The sequence below is a fragment of the Gekko japonicus genome, unplaced genomic scaffold (assembly GCF_001447785.1).
Source record: "Gekko japonicus isolate JY-2015 unplaced genomic scaffold, Gekko_japonicus_V1.1 scaffold5357, whole genome shotgun sequence".
NCBI lineage: Eukaryota > Metazoa > Chordata > Lepidosauria > Squamata > Gekkonidae > Gekko > Gekko japonicus.
In genome coordinates, this window is record NW_015166598.1 from 16527 (window position 1) to 35199 (window position 18673).

The 18673-nt window shown below is 47.2% G+C and overlaps 1 protein-coding gene across 1 annotated transcript in view; it reads right to left on the reverse strand.

The window, feature by feature from the left end:
• The window catches only part of CHRNA5 (cholinergic receptor, nicotinic alpha 5), a 23621-nt gene extending 12530 nt beyond the window's left edge, over positions 1-11091 (reverse strand). Inside the window, exons 1-2 of the mRNA XM_015412387.1 lie at positions 10956-11091; positions 6087-6143 (exon numbers count right to left, since the gene is read on the reverse strand). Of these exons, the coding sequence (XP_015267873.1) occupies positions 6087-6143; positions 10956-11091 (193 nt within the window). The remainder of the gene's footprint in view (positions 1-6086; positions 6144-10955) is intronic.
• Positions 11092-18673: the final 7582 nt, after the last annotated feature.

The following is an 18673-nucleotide window of genomic DNA, read 5'->3' on the forward strand; positions in this document are numbered from 1 at the left end:
GACCTGGTCCATGGGGTCGCGAAGAGTCGGACTCGACTGTGCGACTGAACAACAACAACTTCTCTCCAATAGGGACCCAAAGCGGCTTACATCATTCTTCTCCCCTTCATTTTCTCCTCACAACACCCCTGTGAGGTAGGTTAGGCTTCATAATTTGTATTTTGTAATCTCGTAATGGCCAATGGCTAATTACGATAAACTAAACCGGAGGTTAGGCTTATATGGCGCTGTGTGTAGCGTAGCCAGGAGATCCTAAGATTGTCTGGCAGCTTTAAGTTCTAGCCCTTTTTTGCATTATGCGCCAGTGTCATAGATGCAACGAACATGAAATTGAGCAAACTTCAGAGGATGGCGGAAGACCGGAAGGCCTGGCAGGAGCTGGTCCATGGGGTCGCGAAGAGTCGGACTCGACTGTGCGACTGAACAACAACAAATTCAGGTTAAATTGCCGTGTTGGCACTTTGTGATAAATAAGCAGGTTTTGGGTTGCAGTTTGGGCACTCAGTCTCTAAAAGGTTCGCCATCACTGATCTAGAAGAAAGTATTGTGCTGCACCACCGAAATCCGTAGTTCTGTTTCTTCTTACACTCGGTAGCTTCCACGGAAGATTAAATTTGCCGTAAACCTTGGTACAAAACCCTATTAAGCCGTAACGGCTTCAGGCTATTTACAGAAACATTTGCTTTGCTGTACGACAGTGTCCTCATATTACCCGCTAATGTGGCAATTTGGGTACATGATTTAAGACCCAATTTTGACCTTCAAGAAGGACCGCTGCCTTGTCTCTTTTCTTTCCGGTGTACTGTCTATCACACTGGTATCGCAAGAGCCAGTTTGGCGCAGTGATTAGGAGCGCAGACTCTAATCTGGGAGAACCGGGTTCGATTCCCCATTCCTCCACATGCAGCTGCTGGTGTGACCTTGGGTCAGTCACAAGTTCTCTCAGAGCTGTTCTCTCATGAGCCATTCTTGAAAAAGCTCTCTCAGCCCCACCTACCTCATGGGCTGTCTGTTCTGGGAAGGGGATTGGAAGAGGATTCTAAGCTGCTCTGAGACTCCTCCGGGTAGTGAAGGGCGGGATATAAATCCAATCTCCTTCTTCTTCTTTGCAAATCTCACTTTTTAAAAAGTCTTTATTTTTCATATGTGCATGAGTTCAGTGTGTGTGCACCTGGAAGTCATGGTGCCCTCTGGTGACTGACCCCTACTGGGGGCCTGGAGGATCTTCAGAGAGGTGGCTGAATAAAGCCTGCCCCCGCCTCCCACCTCTGATATTCCAAGGAGGTCTCCCATCCAAGGACTTGCCAGAGGTGGTTTGCCATTGCCTTCCTCTGCGTAACTACGCTGGACTTCCTTGGTGGTCTCCCATCCAAGTACTAACCAGGACCAACCCTGCTTAGCTTCCAGGATCTGACAGGATCGGCCTTGTCTGGGCTATCCAGCTGCCATTCTCATTTCATCCTGACCTGCCTGAAGCCACCCAATGCTCATCAGTCCTCAAAAAGGATTTGAACTGGGGGACCCAGCGTCAAAACTGAATGCAACGGGCCACTCCGTGCCCTAGTAGACATGAGCAGCTAGCTTCAAGTCCAGCGGCAACATAGGCCGAATCTGCATTTGTCTTTCCCACCGGTGACCCAGCCTTTTGACTCTGTCTTCAAAACAGCTGTCTACATTTGGTGTCGTTTTCACACCTCAAGAGTGCTAGCATACTTTTGCATGTCCACCTATGTTCATCGTCCTTTCGGGCGAGGGCTCCACTGTCACTGCACCTCCGCACTGCTTTAAAAGAATCTTCTCCGAACGACACTCAAACAAGCATAGAGAGAGACGGCGTCACAGCAGCAGGAAACTGATTTAAAAATGCAAATGCAGATTCGACCTTAGAGACCAACAAGACTTTTCAGTCTCTAAGACTGTTGGTAACTAAGGTGCTAGGTAAAGGTAAAGGTAAAGGTTCCCTTGCTCGAAAGCCAGTCGAATCCGACTCTAGGGTTGCGGTGCTCATCTCCGTTTCAAAACCGAGGAGCCAGCGCTGTCCGAAGACGTTTCCGTGGTCATGTGGCCGGCAAGACTAAAAACTAAGGTGCTACTGGATTCGGATTTACCTATTCTACTGCAGGCCAACATGGATGTGAATCACATGGATCACAGAGTCATTGAGTTGGAAGGGGTCCTGCAGAGGCCACCTAGTCCAACTCCCTGCTCAATGCCGGATCAGCCTAAAACATCCCTGACAAGTGTCTGTTCAGCCACCACTTGGACTGACAGTGTGGGGGAGCTCACCACCTCCCAGGCAGCCAATTCCACTGCTGAACGACTCATACTGTAAAAGGTTTTTTCCTAATCTCCAGCCGGTACCTCCCCGCCCTTAATTTAAACCCATGATTGTGGGTCCTCTCCTCTGCTGCCCACAGGAACAGCTCCACGCCCTCCTCTAAGTGACGGCACATCATTTACTTCAAGAGAGCCATCCTGTCCCCTCTCAACCTCCTCTTCTCCAGAATGAAATTTCCCAAGTCCCTCAGCCTTTCCTCATAGGGCTTCTTGGTCTCCAAGACGGTCTCTGACCATTCCCACAGTAGTGAAATTCCCCACACTGACGTCTTTAAAACTGCACGTTATGTGAAATTTTCCACTGAAATTTCACCGGGCGCAAACCCGAAGTTTTCTCCTTCTTACCCCATGTTTTTGGAATTCGCTAAGACTGGGAATTCCAAAAACACAGGGTAAGAAGAAGAAGAGAAGAGACTGGATTTATACTCCGCCCTTCACTTGGAGTTTCAGAACGGCTTACAAACTCCTTTCCCGTCCCCTCCCCACAACAGACACCCTGTGAGGTGGGTGGAGCCTAGAGAGCTCTGACACAAACTGCTCTTTTTTCAAGGACAGCTGTGCCAGAGCTTGTGACTAACCCAAGGTCACACCAGCAGGTGCAAGTGGAGGAGTAGGGAATCAAACCCAGTTCTCCAAGATTAGAGTCCGCACACTTAACCACTACACCAAACAAAAACTTTGGTTTTGTGCCTCGTGGGGTTTTAAAAAGTCAATGCGGGGAGCTTCACTACTGTGGAAACGGTCTCTGTCTGACCTTCTTTTCCACCCCAGGCAACCTCAGCTCTAATATTAAAAGACATACTACGAACATCCCTGTAAACAAAGTACCTCCATTAGAATTATATCCTGTGCAGTCAAACAAGTCAAGACCATCCTCAACGAAAACAGGAGCTACCTCGGAGTCTCGCATTCTGTCCCATCCACTGTGTTTTCTTGCTTTGGCCGTACAGCTAAATATCATCATCTGCCAAGCATCACTTTCAGTAGCATAACTGTAAGGTTCTTAATTCCCGTTACTACATGCAGATTTAGAGCAAGCAGTGCAAAACTGCTCTGGGGGGATGAAAGAAAACTAGAAGCAGCAGCGGATACAGAAAACGTGGCTGCCAACATCACAAAACTATTCGGCTCCTGTTCGGCTCCTATTCGGCAATTTGAAACGACAGAAAACTTCAGACCAAACCGGAACACTTTCTGTAATAAGTGTATTCCCAGTAGAAGCTGCATTTGCAGAACGGATTTTGCGGGCCTAGCAATGAACCGCTGGGAGACTCGAGCTGTACTTAGCTGTTTTTTTAAAAGAAATTTAATTGACTCGTCTATCGATTGTCCGTTATAGCTGCCCTTCCTTTAGCCTCTGTGCATCGACATCTACGGATTAAGAGCTTAACGGAGCAGAGCGATGTTTCCTTTTAAATTATTTGGAAGGCGCGTGACATTTTGTAGACATCAACGTAACTCAGTGTAATTGCCTGAGTTGTTGCCTCGCAAGCTGTCTGGCAAAGTCACCGGCAATAACAATAATGCACCACACTGCCACCACACAGACAAAAATTAGGATCCCCTTGTGGATTTCGCCAGCCATCTGCTAAAACGGCCAGCAATCCAGAGAAGCACTTCTTAGTAAACAGCCCTATCCTACGGATGTTTAATCAGAATGGAAGTCCCACTGAGTTCACTAGGGTTTGCTTTTAAGTATGTGCACGTCAGGGTTAAGAACACAAAACCATAAAACTTTTATGCCATAACAGCTGGGGTTTAATCTCTACGAAGCAGCGGATGACGGCACCAGGGGCCAGGGAAGACTTGGGAAAGGGATACAGGTGCAAACCAGTGCCGGTAAATCCGAAGGAAAAATATTCATACACAGCGTGTTTATCCTACAAGATTTATGGACGTGAATACAAATTAACAATTATGTAAATAAGATGCAAATCCGGCAGAGCCTTCGGGCTTCTAACAAGCTGCAGATGTGGCCTGTGATGCTGCACGAATTGTGATTTGTCTTTAATGGGATTGTGGTCTAACAACTACTTGCCACGATGCGAGAGTATGTCACCACACAACTGCCCCCGTACAAAGCCAGTGTCAGCTTCTACGGTAATTTCCCAACATAGCCAAATAAGCATTTTCCTTTCTGGGGAGTCTATAATTATATAAGAGCTCCTTTTTCAAATGTATCTGTCATGTACTAAAAATTTGTATTAGTTAAGGCATAAGAAGACCTGGGGCTGCGGTGGCTCAGTGGTTAAGACACTGAACTGCAGACTGGAAGGTCAGTAGTTCAGCAGTTCGAGACCTTAGAGCCACAGAACGGAGTGAGCCCCCGACTCTGGCCCCAGCTCCTGCCAACCTAGCCGTTCGAAAGCAAGAAAAAGTAGATAAATAGGTACCACTTCGGTAGGAAGGTAACAGCGCTCCGTGCGCCTCGGTGTCTAGCCATGCTGGCCACATGACCACGGAAACATCTTTGGACAGCGCTGGCTCTTTGGCTTGGAAAAAGATATGAGCACCACACCCCATAGTCAGATTCGACTGACTCCTGAGCAAGGGAAACCTTTACCTAAGAAAACCCACTAAGTGAGGTCCCCAGCCCCAAAGATAGCCAGCTGGCCTTTTCCAGGGCCAGAGCCTTTCCCGTCCTGGCCCAAGTCTGGTGGAACTCTCTGCTGAGTGATATTTGTGCCCTGTCTGACCTATTAAAGTTTGGCAGGGCATGAAAGGCAGAGATGTTCCGCCAGCGACGGTTCCTTACATCTGCCTGGCACACACACACCCCATGACTGAATGCCAGCACTGCCATCTCGTTTTTTAAAATGTCTTCAAATATTTAAATGCGTTCGGTGTTTTTAATATGGAGGTTTTATGGTTTTGACTGCTTTTATAATGTACGGAATTAAATCTGTGTAAACCACCCTGTGCCCCATGCAAGCGGGGAAGGGGAGTCAAGAGATCTAATCTAATAAATAAATTAATTGAATACTCAGTGTTGGTTATTAGCAGATGCATCTCCTTTGTTAACTTTAACACCCTTGCTTGAGGTAAAATATCTGCAGGAGGTGTGGAGACTTGCCGCATGATACTAAACAGAGTCACACCCCGCTACGCCGACTGATGTCAATGGATTAGAAAGACGTAATTCTGTTAAGGACTGCACTGTAAAAGTCGCACCCTATAAATCAAGCCGTCTGCAAACTGCATGTCATAGCAAATAATCTGTGAAACTGAGATGGTGTCACGAGTCAGCCAGGGCCCAGCGATGGCGAGGATTCCTCGGAAGAAGAGGACTCCTCGGGAGAAGAGGAGGCCTGTGTAGCCAACCTTGAGTCAACGGAAGCTGAACATCAGGAGAAAGAGCTGCAGGCTTGTCAGGATTAACAGCCAACAGCTGGTTGAGAGCCACCAACACCCTCCAGCCTTGGTTAAGCAGGTGAACCTCAGTTGGCTGTTCCCAGCCCACCAGTATCTCTCACACCCTTAGAGCGCCACAGACAAAGGCTGAGAACAGAGCTACATAGAAGACGGCAAAGTGCATGTCTCCTGGCCCGACGCCAGCTGCTTGCTGATAGCACGGATGAGTAGTTGCAGGATTGCTTCTGAACAGCTAGCAATAAGCCTGACCCTTTGGTGTGTGCCTATAATACCAGCCATGAGAGGCTGTTAGGTGTGGGCACAATGTGCATGATTGACACTAAGCCACCGACTCTGCCGTGCCTGATTCTTGGAATCCTGACCATGGACTGAATGACCCTGCCTTGCCTGACCCCTGGCACCTGATACTCGGAGCCTGCCAGCCAGTACAGATCCCCAGATTCAACTTGAGTCCGTGCTTCCTAGACCTTCCCAATTCAGTGAGGTTTACTCCCAAAGATGTGAGCATCAGACTACAGCCTGGGCTACAAAGACAACTTTCACCTTTTTACAACACATGAAAATAACTCATTTATGAGTATCTCGAAATCTGGAGTAGAGCACACTTTCTCCCGTGCGTTAATTGATATTACGCTCAGGGAGCCATATGAAGCTGCATGATTGTGACCCATTTAATTCACACGTGAGCAGCTATGAGACCCACGTCTTCACTTGGTCCAGAGGTCCACAGCACACCTCTACTGAGTACCTATGCAGACAGAAATATTTTAAGTAACTGTTGTTTCTACTCAATGCAAACAAATACAAATATTCCTAGTCATGTAACCCAGTTTGTTCTGGGCAATGCTACTACAATTTGCCTATGTTTGTACTATTTATTATAGAGGTGCGGTTGGTGTTGTGGTTAAGAGTGTCAGACTAGGATTGGAGAGTCTCGGGTTTGAATCCTCACACTGCCTTGGGAGCTTGCTGAGTGGCCCTGGGCTAGTCATACCTTCCCAGCCTAACCGACCTCACGGGGTTGTTGTGAGGGCGAAATGGAGGACAGAACTACACAAGCCACTTTGGGTGCGCACTGGGGAGAAAGGCGGGGTATAAATGACCAGGCCCGTGGCTATGTTGGTGCTCTTTGGGGCTCAGCCCTCTTTCTTAAAGGCCCAGCCGCACAAAATTTCAAAGCAAAATAGTAAACCGCCGATTCAACTCGTGGTTCTTGACTGACACAACGAAGCATCAGTTGACATCCTGCACTAAAACTGAGGGAAAACAGGATTGCGCTTACCCGTAACTGCTGTTCATCGAGTGGTCTTCTGTGCAGGCACACATTGGCCTGCAACTGCGCGGTCCCATGTGGGACCGCACAGAAGCCACGGCGATGAACCAGTTTTTAAGGACTATTTTATTTTCATATGTTACACGCTGCCACCCCCAGTACAGCAAGTGTACAATTTAAAAATTATTCCAGCCCCAATATACACTTTGTAGATGTTCCAAATGGGTGGATTATTAATAAGGGTTTAACCCATGTGACTTGAAAAGCAGAGGAGGAGGAGGAGATTGGTTTTATATCCCGCCCTTCACTTGGAGTCTCGGAGTGGCTTACAATCTCCTTCCCTTCTTCCCCCCACAACAGACACCCTGTAAGGTAGGTGGGCCTGAGAGAGCTTTGAAAGAACGGATCTTTCCAGACTGGCTCTGAGAGAACTGTGACTGGCCCCAGGTCATCCAGCAGCTGCATGTGGAGGCGTGGGGAATCAAACCTGGCTCTCCAGATTAGTGTGCCGCATGACGGAGTGAGCTTCCGTCTCTAGCTCCAGCTCCTGCCAACCTAGCAGTTCGAAAGCAAGAAATTGCAAGTAGATAAATAAGTACCACTTCAGTGGGAAGGTAACAGCGTTCTGTGCACCTTGGTGTTTGAGAGAGCTCTGAAAGAACGGATCTTTCCAGACTAGCTCTGAGAGAACTGTGACTGGCCCCAGGTCATCCAGCAGCCGCATGTTGAGGCGTGGGGAATCAAACCTGGCTCTCCAGATGAGTCCGCCGCTTTTAACCACTACACCAAGCTGGCTCTCAAAAGACATTCAATAAACGTTTGAGCTTGCTGCAGTCTTTTGCATCTATTTCTCGTTTACAGCACAGCGCCTATTTTAAGCAAAAAAGCTGGCTTTCTACTTTGAGCCCCCTGATTGTCTCGGCACGAAGCAAAGCAGACTTTGTCTAAAAACTGCAGGAAGCAGCATCACTGCGGATTGTTTGGATGCCTGAGAAACTCACAACAGAGCTCCACCGTTTTTGCGGAAATTGAATAACGTCCCACTGGGCGAAAAAGTACAGATGCAGAGCAACTATAAAAATGCCTGAACGGTTTACAAGACAAAAATGAGGGCGAATCGGTCTCAGGAGCAAACGGTGTTCCCAGCGTGAACCTACGTGAACCAAAGCAAAAGGTACATGGGGTGGGGTGGGAACGAAACGTTCTCACAACATCCTCACTCTTCTTCCTGCAAAAGAGAACTGCAACGCGGCGGTTTAGCGTGAGACTCTTAAAAAAAACCATTTTCATTATATACTTTTGGGCTTTTTCTCTAAAAAAAGATCTAAAGCCGGTTTGATGACTTCCGCTGCTGCATTATCCCCCTAGCATTGCAATGCTCATGTCTGAAACCCTCCAAATCAGATTTTAGGCGTGCGAAATCCTCCAAAGCCCCCCCCCCTCCAAAAAATCCATGCCTCAGCCGCACAAATGCATCCTTATCTGTTAAATCCCATCAGGATTTTCTCCTTTTACCCCTGTCGAGCACAAGCAGTTATTTTTAAAACTCCAAAATCCCGCATCATCTCTTTTGTACGACAGAAGCATTTCTCTGTTCTTAACCGCAAAGCTCTACTGCACCAAGTTCCGCCTGGAAGAAATGAAGACTAAGAAGAAATCTTTCGCAGGGCAGGTGCGCTTTGTGTGTGTGTTTGTGTGTGTGTGTGCGTGTGTGTGCACGCGCTCAGTGCCTACATTTAGGAAGGAAGGGGTTTAATTTTTATCCTAAAAATATTTTGGGGGCTGCTTTATCTTGGAGTCGAAAGGTGCTTTTAAGGAAAGCACTTAAAAGCATGCAATAAACCAGGGTGGTGTGTGCGTGTGTGTGTGTGTGGAATAAAACATCAAATCAGGGGGAAAAAATCAGCATTCCATAACTATATAACTGAAACAAAAAAAAAGTCAAAAGAAATCAAAACAGACAGATACGTATTCCTCCGACATCCAACAAAGGAACAGCTAAAAATTGTAATATCATAATATTAGGGCTCTGTGAGTGTTGGTTAATAGATGACATTATAATACTATTACTGAGAACACTGCAAACATAGCTATATTGGCATTATTGGCACTAATACCATTTCCATAATAAACACTAGTATTATAATTCTATTAGTGATAATATAGTACATTAGCATTATTGGTCTTGATGAAAAGAGTCAGTATTGGGCATATTATCACTAATATCAATGCAACTATAATACAGTTATATTAGGATTACCGGTCTTGATAATAAGAGCCCCATTATTAGGAATGCAATCTCTAATAATACTAATATAAAAGTATAACTAATAGTTATATTAGGATTATTGGTCTTGAGCATAAGAGCCAGTATTATGAATGTTATCACTAATATAAATGCAACTATAATACAGTTATATTAGCATTATTATCTGATAAGACCCCCCCATTATTATGAATGATATCACTAATAATACTAATGCAGAAGTATACCCATAACAGAATAGTATTAGCATTACTGGTATTGATAATAAGACCCTATTATTATGAACTCTGTCACTAATAATACTAGTATAGTACAGCTATAACAGAGTTATATTAGTATTATTAGTATTAATAATAAGACCCTATTATTATGAACACTATCACTAATAATACTAATATTAAAGTGTAACTATAATAACACTAATGTAAAAGTGTGACTATGATAGTTATATTCACATTATCGGTATTGATAGTAAGACCTCATTATTATGAACACCACTATATTATTGTTATTATTATAGAAGAAGAAGAGATTGGATTTATACCCCGCCCTTCACTACCCAAAGGTGTCTCAGAGCGGTTTACAGACTCCTTCCCCTTCCCCCAAAAGACACCCTGTGCAGTAGGTGGGGCTGAGAGAGCTCTTGACAGAAACGGCTCTTTTTCAAGGACAGCTCTTGTCAGAACTACGGCTTGCCCCAGGTCATCCAGCCAGGTGCATGTGGAGGAGTGGGGACTCAAACCTGGTTTTCCAGATTAGAGTCCCCACACTTATCAAAGTTATATCAGCATTCTTGCCACTGAAAATAAGACCCCACTATTATGAACGCTGTCACTAATAATCCTAACATAGAAGTATTGCTATAACAGAGTTGTATTAGCATTATGAGTATTGATAACAATATTGATTTTGCAATTGATCTTGCAACGCTGCTATTGCAAAAGCCATCCTGGCCCAACCGTAATTTCTCCTCTTTTCATTCGCCGTTTTCCGCTATTGCAAAAGCCAATCCCTGTTTCCTGCCCCAACCCTAATTTCTCCTCTTTTCATTCGCCGTTTTCACAAATCAGAATGTCTTTCATTATTTTCAACATGATACTTCTAGCATAACCCTAACAAAGTTACATTAGCATGGCTGGTAGGGGAACTGATCAATAACTGATAACCGGGATCCGAAATGCCATCACTAGCAAAACTAATAATGCTATTATCGACACTGACAATATACTGGAGATAATAAAGACACTTTAGAAGAGCGCCAACCCCAATATGACAATAAATGCATCTGACCTACAGCATTAGGACTATAATCTGGTTTCTCTCCAGGTCCTATCCAGAGTATCACACGTGAATAACCACAGCACAGCAATGCAGTTCGAAAGCAAGAAATTGCACGTAGATAAATAGGTACCACTTCGGTGGGAAGGGAACAGCGTTCCGTGCGCCTTGGCGTTTAGTCATGCTGGCCACATGACCACGGAAACGTCTTCGGACAGCGCTGGCTCTTCGGCTTGGAAACGGAGATGAGCACCGCAACCCTAGAGTCGGACTCGACTGGCTTTCGAGCAAGGGAGACCTTTCCCTTTCCCTTAACCCCACCCCAACAACCTCCCTTCGCATCCTGACCCACTGCGGGCGCGCAGGAGGGGCGCCCCAACGCGCGCCCGGCTTTCAGCTCCGTTCACACGACCCCCCGGGACTCCTTACCCAGAAAAGAGCCGCCGCCGCTGCCGCTGCCGCTGCTGCCGGGCTGGATCCCTCCTCGGGCGAGGGGCAGGAGGAGGAGGAGGAGGACAAGTGGGAGAGCCGGGACGGGAGCGCCGCGCCGCCGAGGCTGCGCCATGGCTGAGTCCCCGCGGAGCGCCCGGCAAGGCGAGACCCGCAAGGGCGGCTCAGTCGACGGCGGCCGCCGAATCCCCGCCCCCCGGCGGAGGTGGGGAGGAAGCGGGGAAGCCCGGCCGCGACGCGCCGCCCCTCCTCGCCTCCCTCGCGGGCTGCGGTGGTACAGGCCTCTCGGAGTGGGGGTGTGGCTGTACCACTTCAGGGTGGGAGAAATCAGAGTGGGTCTCTCAGCAGGGCGAGGGCTGAGTCCAGGGGCGCTTTGGAGACCAAAGTCTGGGTCTGGGGTCTGTGTTTTGGGCAGCTCTCCGGTGCATGGGGTTGCCAACCTCCAGGCGGCACCTGGCTGTTCATCCCCAGACTACAGAGATCAGCTCCCCTGGAGGAAATGGATGCTTTGGAGAGTGGCTGCAACAAGCCATCACTCATTGCTTCCCACCTGGGCTGAGTTGGTAGAGTCCTCCCTGAGGGGAGGCTGTACCACTTTGAGCTGGAAATTAAAGCGTCTCTCTCATAAGACCAACGTCTGAGTCCAGGGGCCCCTCGACGACCAACAAAGTTTAATTCTGGGAATTAGCTTCCCTGTGCATGCACACCCTCTTGAGAGACATGGAAACCGATATCCTCAAGCGTGCGTGAACACCAAAGCTTATGCCCAGAATTAAACTAGATTCGGGTGGGGATGCCAGCCTCCAGGTGGGACCTGGGGATTCCCCGGGAATTACAGCTCATCCCCAGACTACATAGAGATCAGTTCCCCTGGGGAACATAGATGCTTTGGAGAGTGGCCACAACAAGCCGGCCTTCATTGCCTCCCATGTGGGCTGAGGTGGTAGACGCCTCCTGGAGGGGAGGCTGTACCACTTCAGGGTGGAGAAATTAGAGCGGCTCTCTCTCATAAGAACAAGGTCTGAGTCCAGGGGCACCTTTATGGTCAGGGACCTACATACCTAAGGGCAGGGGTCATTTCGTAGAAAAAGAGGTGCAGGAGCTCATTGGCATAACTCAGAGTCGGATTCGACTGGCTTTCGAGCAAGGAAGACCTTTACCTTTACTAGGATGTTGAGGTCCCTCCCCAAACCCTGCAGGTCCAAGGCTCCACCCCCAAAAGGCTCCAGGGGTTTCCCAACCCAGAACTGGGAACCCTAGCATGCACTTCTTCAGAGACATGGAAATAGACTTCCTCAGGTGTGCACGAACACCAAGGCTTATATCCAGAATTAAACTAGATTCAGGTAGGCAGGGGTCATTTCGTGGAAAAAGAGGGGCAGGGGCTCATTAGCACAGCTCATTAGCATGGCTTATTTGCATACGCCACGCCCCCTGACGTCACCAAAGTGTGTCAGAAGGCAACACCCACCGCTCAGGCTCCACTGGGCTGTTTTGGATTGCTAGCTATGGGTGTGTGTGTGCAGATCTGTCCTTGCAGAGGAGGGAGAGCTGGTACCTGAATAAAATTTGGTCTTAAAGGTGCCACTGGACTGTTTTGGATTGTTAGCTATTTGGGGGTGGGGGAACCCGCAGATCTGCCCTCATAGAGGAGGGAGAGCTTGTACCTGAAGGCGGCTGGAGGGGGGCTCTGTAACGTACCTGGCTGCTTCTTGCTCTGACTGAGGGCTGCTGGGAGCAGGGGGCGGGGCTTGTTGCATGTGCCCGCCCCCTGGGCTCCTTACTGCGGGAGCTCCACTCCCGCAGGAAATGACCCCCTGGGCTCTTTACTGCCGGAGCTCCGCTCCTGTGCGCTCCTGCAGGAAATGACCCCTGCCTAAGGGACTGCCTTTCCCCAGAGAGCACTGCGTTCAGGGGCCCAGAACTGACTGGCCCTCCTGAGTCTTAAGGAGGCCAGGCTGGCAATGACCAGGGCCAGGGCTTTCTCGGTGGTGGCTCCATCCTGGTGGAATGAGCTCCCAGAGGAGATCAGGGCCCTGCAGAACCTCTCACAGTTCCGCAGGGCCTGTAAGACGGACTCCTGGTGATGTCAGGGGGTGTGGCATATGCAAATAAGTTATGCGAATGAGTTATGTGAATGAGCTGCTCCACCTCTTTTTCTGCGAAATGACCCCTGGCTCTTGATCATAAGAGCCAGTGTTCCTCAAGTGTGCTTGAACGCCAGAGCTTATACCCAGAATTAAACCAGATTCAGGTGGGGATGCCAGCCACGGGTGCGGAGGCGGTAGAGATGTCCCTGAGGAGAGGCTGTACCACTTCTCAGGCTGAAATAAATGAAAGTGGCTCTTTCAGGAGAACGGTACCTTGAAGACCCACAAAGTTTAATTCTGGGTATAAGCTTTAATCTCCATCCCAAATCTCCAGGAGTTCCCCAACATGGCTCTGGCAACTCTACGGTGCCTCACCTCCCACACAGGCTGAGGTGGCAGAGGCTTCCCTGAGGGGAGGCTGTACCACTTCAGGGTGGAAATCAGTGGCTCCCTCAGAAGACCAAGGTCTGTGCCCAGGGGGTACCTTAAAGACCAAAAAAATCTAATTCTGGGTATAAGCTTCCCTGTTTATGTACCCCCTCTCCAGAGACATGGAAACAGACTTCCTCAAGTATTATTGGCACTAATAATATTTTTATAATTAACACTAGTATTATAATCCGATTAGCTAAAATATAGTACATTAGCATTATTGGTCTTTCAGGGCTCTTTTTGTAGAAAAAACCCAGCAGGAACTCATTAGCATAATAGGCCACACCCAACAGCAAAAACTCATTCGCCTATTAGGCCACACCCCTGGCAGCACATCTTGTTAGCATATTGAGCCACACCCCCATGTCACCAGAAGTGTGGTCATCCAGCCACACCCACCTTTTTTGTTGTCAAAACCCAGGGCTTTTTGCATGTTAGGCCACACACCCCTAATTGTAGCCAATCCTAATGAGTTTCTGCTGTTGGGTGTGGCCTGTTATGCTAATGAGTTCCTGCTGGGTGTGGCCAACTTGGGAGCCAGCCAGAACTCCGTTCCTGTGCGTTCCTGCCCACAAATAGCCCTGGTCTTGATAAAAAGAGCCAGTCTTGATAATAAGAGCCAATATTCCTCAAATGTGCATGACTACGAAAGCTTATGTCTAGAATTAAACTAGATCCAGGTAGGGATGCCAGCCTCCAGGTGGGACCTGGGGATCCCCTGGAATTACAGCTTATGTCCAGGCTAGAGATATCAGTTCCCCTGGAGGAAATGGCTGCGTCGGAGTAGCCGCAACATACAATCTGAAGAAGTGTGCGCGCGGATAAAAGCTTATAACCCAGAATAAAACCTTGTTGGCATTAAAGGTGCCACTGGACCCAAACTTTGTTCCATTGCTTCAGACCAACATGGCTTGCTCACCTGAATCAATAAGAACATCAGAAGAGCCCTGCTGGATCAGGCCAGTGAGGGTCCATCGAGTCCAGCCTCCTGTCTCACACAGTGGCCAACCAATTCCTCTGGAGGTCCAACAACAAAGCATAGAGGTCGAGGCCTCCATAAGAACATCAGAAGAGCCCTGCTGGATCAGACCAGTGGTCCATCTAGTCCAGCATCCAGTCTCACACAGGGGCCAACCAGTTCCTCTGGAGGTCCAGCAACAGGGCAGAGAGGCCGAGGACTTCAAAAAAACATCAGAAGAGCCCTGCTGGATCAGACCAGTGGTCCCTCTAGTCCAGCATCCTGTCACACAGGGGCCAACCAGTTCCTCTGGAGGTCCAACAACAGTGCAGAGAGGCCGAGGCCTTCCTAAGAACATCAGAAGAGCCCTGCTGGATCAGACCAGTGGTCCATCTAGCCCAGCCTCCTGTCTCTCACAATGGCCAACCAGTTCCTCTGGATGTCCAGCAACAGGGCAGAGAGGCCAAGGTCTTCCCCTTATGTTGCCCCCTGGCTCTGGGATTCAGATTCAGATCTTCATCTAAAACAACCAGTTTTTGGTTGTGTGTGAGAATGAGAAAAGCACAATGCAGGCATTTAGGGAAAAGCTACTCCCACAATAATGTTTTCCTCCACCTGCGGTGGCTTGATATATACTCTGTGGTGAACTGTCAATTTGCAGATTTGACATTAAATGAAAGTTTCTCAACTTCAGAGTCCCTGGCTTTGTGTATACCCAAAGTGCTTAGCCAGGCAGTTTTGCAAGGAATACCACACAAGCAAGTTTTGATCTGCCATCGCATCATTTGTTAGAATCAGAATGAGTAGCATTTTACCTTCAGACAGCTCAGAGACATTCTATCACTTCCCAGTAAATACATCCCAGGCATTAATGAATAGCCCACACCTTTGCTGAGCGTAACTTTTATTGGCCAGGTCCAATCGATCAGACAAGCAAGTTTTGATCTGCCATCGCATCATTTGTTAGAATCAGAATGAGTAGCATTTTACCTTCAGACAGCTCAGAGAGACGTTCTGTCACTTCCCGGTAAATACATCCCAGGCATTAATGAATAGCCCACACCTTTGCTGAGCGTAACTTTTATTGGCCAGGTCCAATCGATCAGAAGTTATAGGTTTATTTATGATTCTGCTTTTATGAAGAAGAGATTGGATTTATACCCCACCCTTCACTTGGAGTCTCAGAGCAGCTTAACATCTCCTTTCCCTTCTCCTCCCCACAACAGACACCCTGCGAGGCGGGGTGGTGGTGAGGGAACTCTTTTGAGAACTGCTCGTTAGAGAACAGCTCTGAGAGAACTTGTGACTGACCCAAGGTCACACCAGCAGCTGCATGTGAAGGAGTGGGGAGTCAAACTTGGTTCTCCCAGATTACAGCCCACACTCCTAAACCACTGCACCAAACTGGCTCTCTTGAACAAGCAGTCCTGCCCATTGTTAGCCTTCCCTTTGCAGGCATCTGTTTGGCATAACATGAACCTATATTGTCACAGACCTGAGACTAAATTCCCCTTGAGCTTTGAAACCCCTTGTCTCACTTTCGGCCAGTGACTGGCTCTGAATCTTAATCCATCTTGCAAAAAAGAGGAAAGAATCCTCTGTATTCGGCTCTAAACTCCTTGCAAGACAGGCAGGACAAAATTGTGATATTTAATGGCATGAATTAGCATTTTGGTTGGTGGAGTTTCTCATTTGTGTCTTTCACCCTTAAAAGGTTAAGCATCCCCCATCCCCATCACAATTTAGGACTTCCCCTGCAGGAAACACATCTACTTTACAGAGCTTAGGCAAAATCTTCACTACCTGACATCTACATTCAGCAAAAGGGTGCTTACCTGGATTAATCTGGCCCCATGTATCCAGTTTGGTGTAGTGGTTAGTCACAACTTTAATCCCAGTAGCTCACAAAGCAGATTTTTTGCTCACAAGACTCCACTGCTTAGAGGGAGCATTGCCGACAAAGCGGCATTTATGTCAGATCTGGCCTTCATAACAAATGAGTCGGACACCTCTGCTTTGTACATATTTTCTTAGCACAAGTATGCTTTTAAAATGGTGGCTATGATTTACTCCCGCGGTATATTATTGTGCCGCCTAGGCTTACTGCTGGAATGCTCAGATAATGAAGCGGGCGTGATCGTTCCTGTTTCAATAACTGCAGAATTATTCTTACCCATATTCTGACCCTCTTTCAATCAATGGGGACATTGACCTACCCTTGAAAAAAAAATTCAGGGTTTTGGGCAAAAACTGACCCCTGAAATCTTAATCTGAGGTTTGAAGGAGATGGGTTAATTGCAGACTGGCCCTGGGAAATTCATTTCAGTATGAAAGCAATAAAAAAAATTCTCGGATCAAGAATGGGACAGCTATTCCTCTGTACTAATAAAACAGCTTTCGAGAAGGAAATCTGTGATGTTTTTTACAGATCAAATCCAAGTCAAAATATCACTGGAGCAATTAAAACTGGGGGGAAATGTCTAAAAACGTTCAGGGCCCATATTTTTTAGAAAATCGTGGGTTTTTTTTTTTGGGGGGGGTAATTTAGAATAACCCTGAATCTTCTGAAGAGAAATTCAGATTCAAGCCTCGCTCAGGGCAGCATTACCCAAGAGCAGTGTAAAATCCCACATAATTCTTATTACTAGAACGGCTGGATCTACAGACTTGGTACCTTCTGTTAACTTTAGGATCCATTCTGTTGACTTCAGGATCCATTATCCTTCCATAAAGAATGGGGAAAAAGCTCACCCACATAAAGGGTTTGGAAATACCAGTTTGCTGAACAAACATCACTAGCATACAAAACCAAAGGGAACTGTGACGTGTTCCCTCTAAGCTGAGTTAGTGTGAGCTAGCTCACAGTTTTTTAGCCTCTGGCTCACACATTTTTGTCTCTGCTCAGGAAGGAGGGCTCCAGAGCAAACTAATTTATGCAGCAGCCAAGTTGCTTGCTCACAACTTTAATGCCAGTAGCGCACAAAGTAGAATTTTTGCTCACAAGACTCCATAGCTTAGAGGAAACGTTGACTGTGACCAATGTGGAACAGAGGAAGACCAACCGCTTTGTGATGATATAGTTTCTTGCATCAAGAGAATATTTCCAATCATATTTGCAGCTTTAGACTTTTTCTCCCTGACAAAACAGTCTTATTTATATATTGGGCTCTATGGTACACCCAATCACATAAATCAATACAGGCACTCCATGAAGACGTTTCAAAAACAACTGATCCATAACTAATGACAATTGTTTCTCAAATGACAGAAGAATCACTTCAGGAATAATGCACAGACTGTAAATTATTCAAATTATTGTTTTTCAGTTACTGCGTACTTGGATTTTATCTTTTTACACGGTTTGCTTTGAGTATAGGGAAGGTTTACAGCACAAGGTTATGCAGGGTTAGTTACTCCAGTTTAAGTCCACTGACATTAGTAGACTTTTAGACTGGAGTAACTCTGGAAGGTCGGTAGCTCAGCAGTTTGAGACCCGAGTGCTGGGAGTGCCCGTCTCTGGCCCAGTTCCTGCCAACCTAGCAGTTCGAAAGCAAGAAACTGCAAGTAGATAAATAGGAACCACTTCGGTGGGAAGGGAACAGCGTTCCGTGCGCCTCTGCGTTTAGTCATGCCGGCCACAGGACCATGGAAACGTCTTCGGACAGCGCTGGCTCTTCGGCTTTGAAACGGAGATGAGCACCGCATCCCTAGAGTCGGATTCGACTGGCTTTCGAGCAAGGGAAACCTTTACCTTTTATCTCTTCATAGGATTCCACTGCCGCTATATTATTCATTATCTTACGCATGAGCACTGATGTGTCTGTTTATTGAACTCTTCTTACTATTTTTATATATGCGCATTTTAAAATGTAATGTTTCCATGGTTCGCCGCCATGGAGACCCTGAACTGGGGTGGAAAGGCCACATAGAAATCTTTGAAATAAACAGACAATCGTGGAAAAAGTAGGACGGCGTGATTTCTGTCACATTTGGAGGAGCTCAGTTTGCTTTTCATCTGTGCGGCGCTGACCTATTGAAAATGTAACGTCTGAAAATGTATTTTCAGTCTCTCCGATTCTTCTTCCGTTACTCCCTTAAATTCCAATTTGTCAGGCTGAGGCGCCGTTCCAAGCAGTTATATATGGCAAACCAAATGGCTTCCTGCGGCATTAGCATACCAGACGCTAGTAATGCACCACAAGCGTTGACAGCGCCGT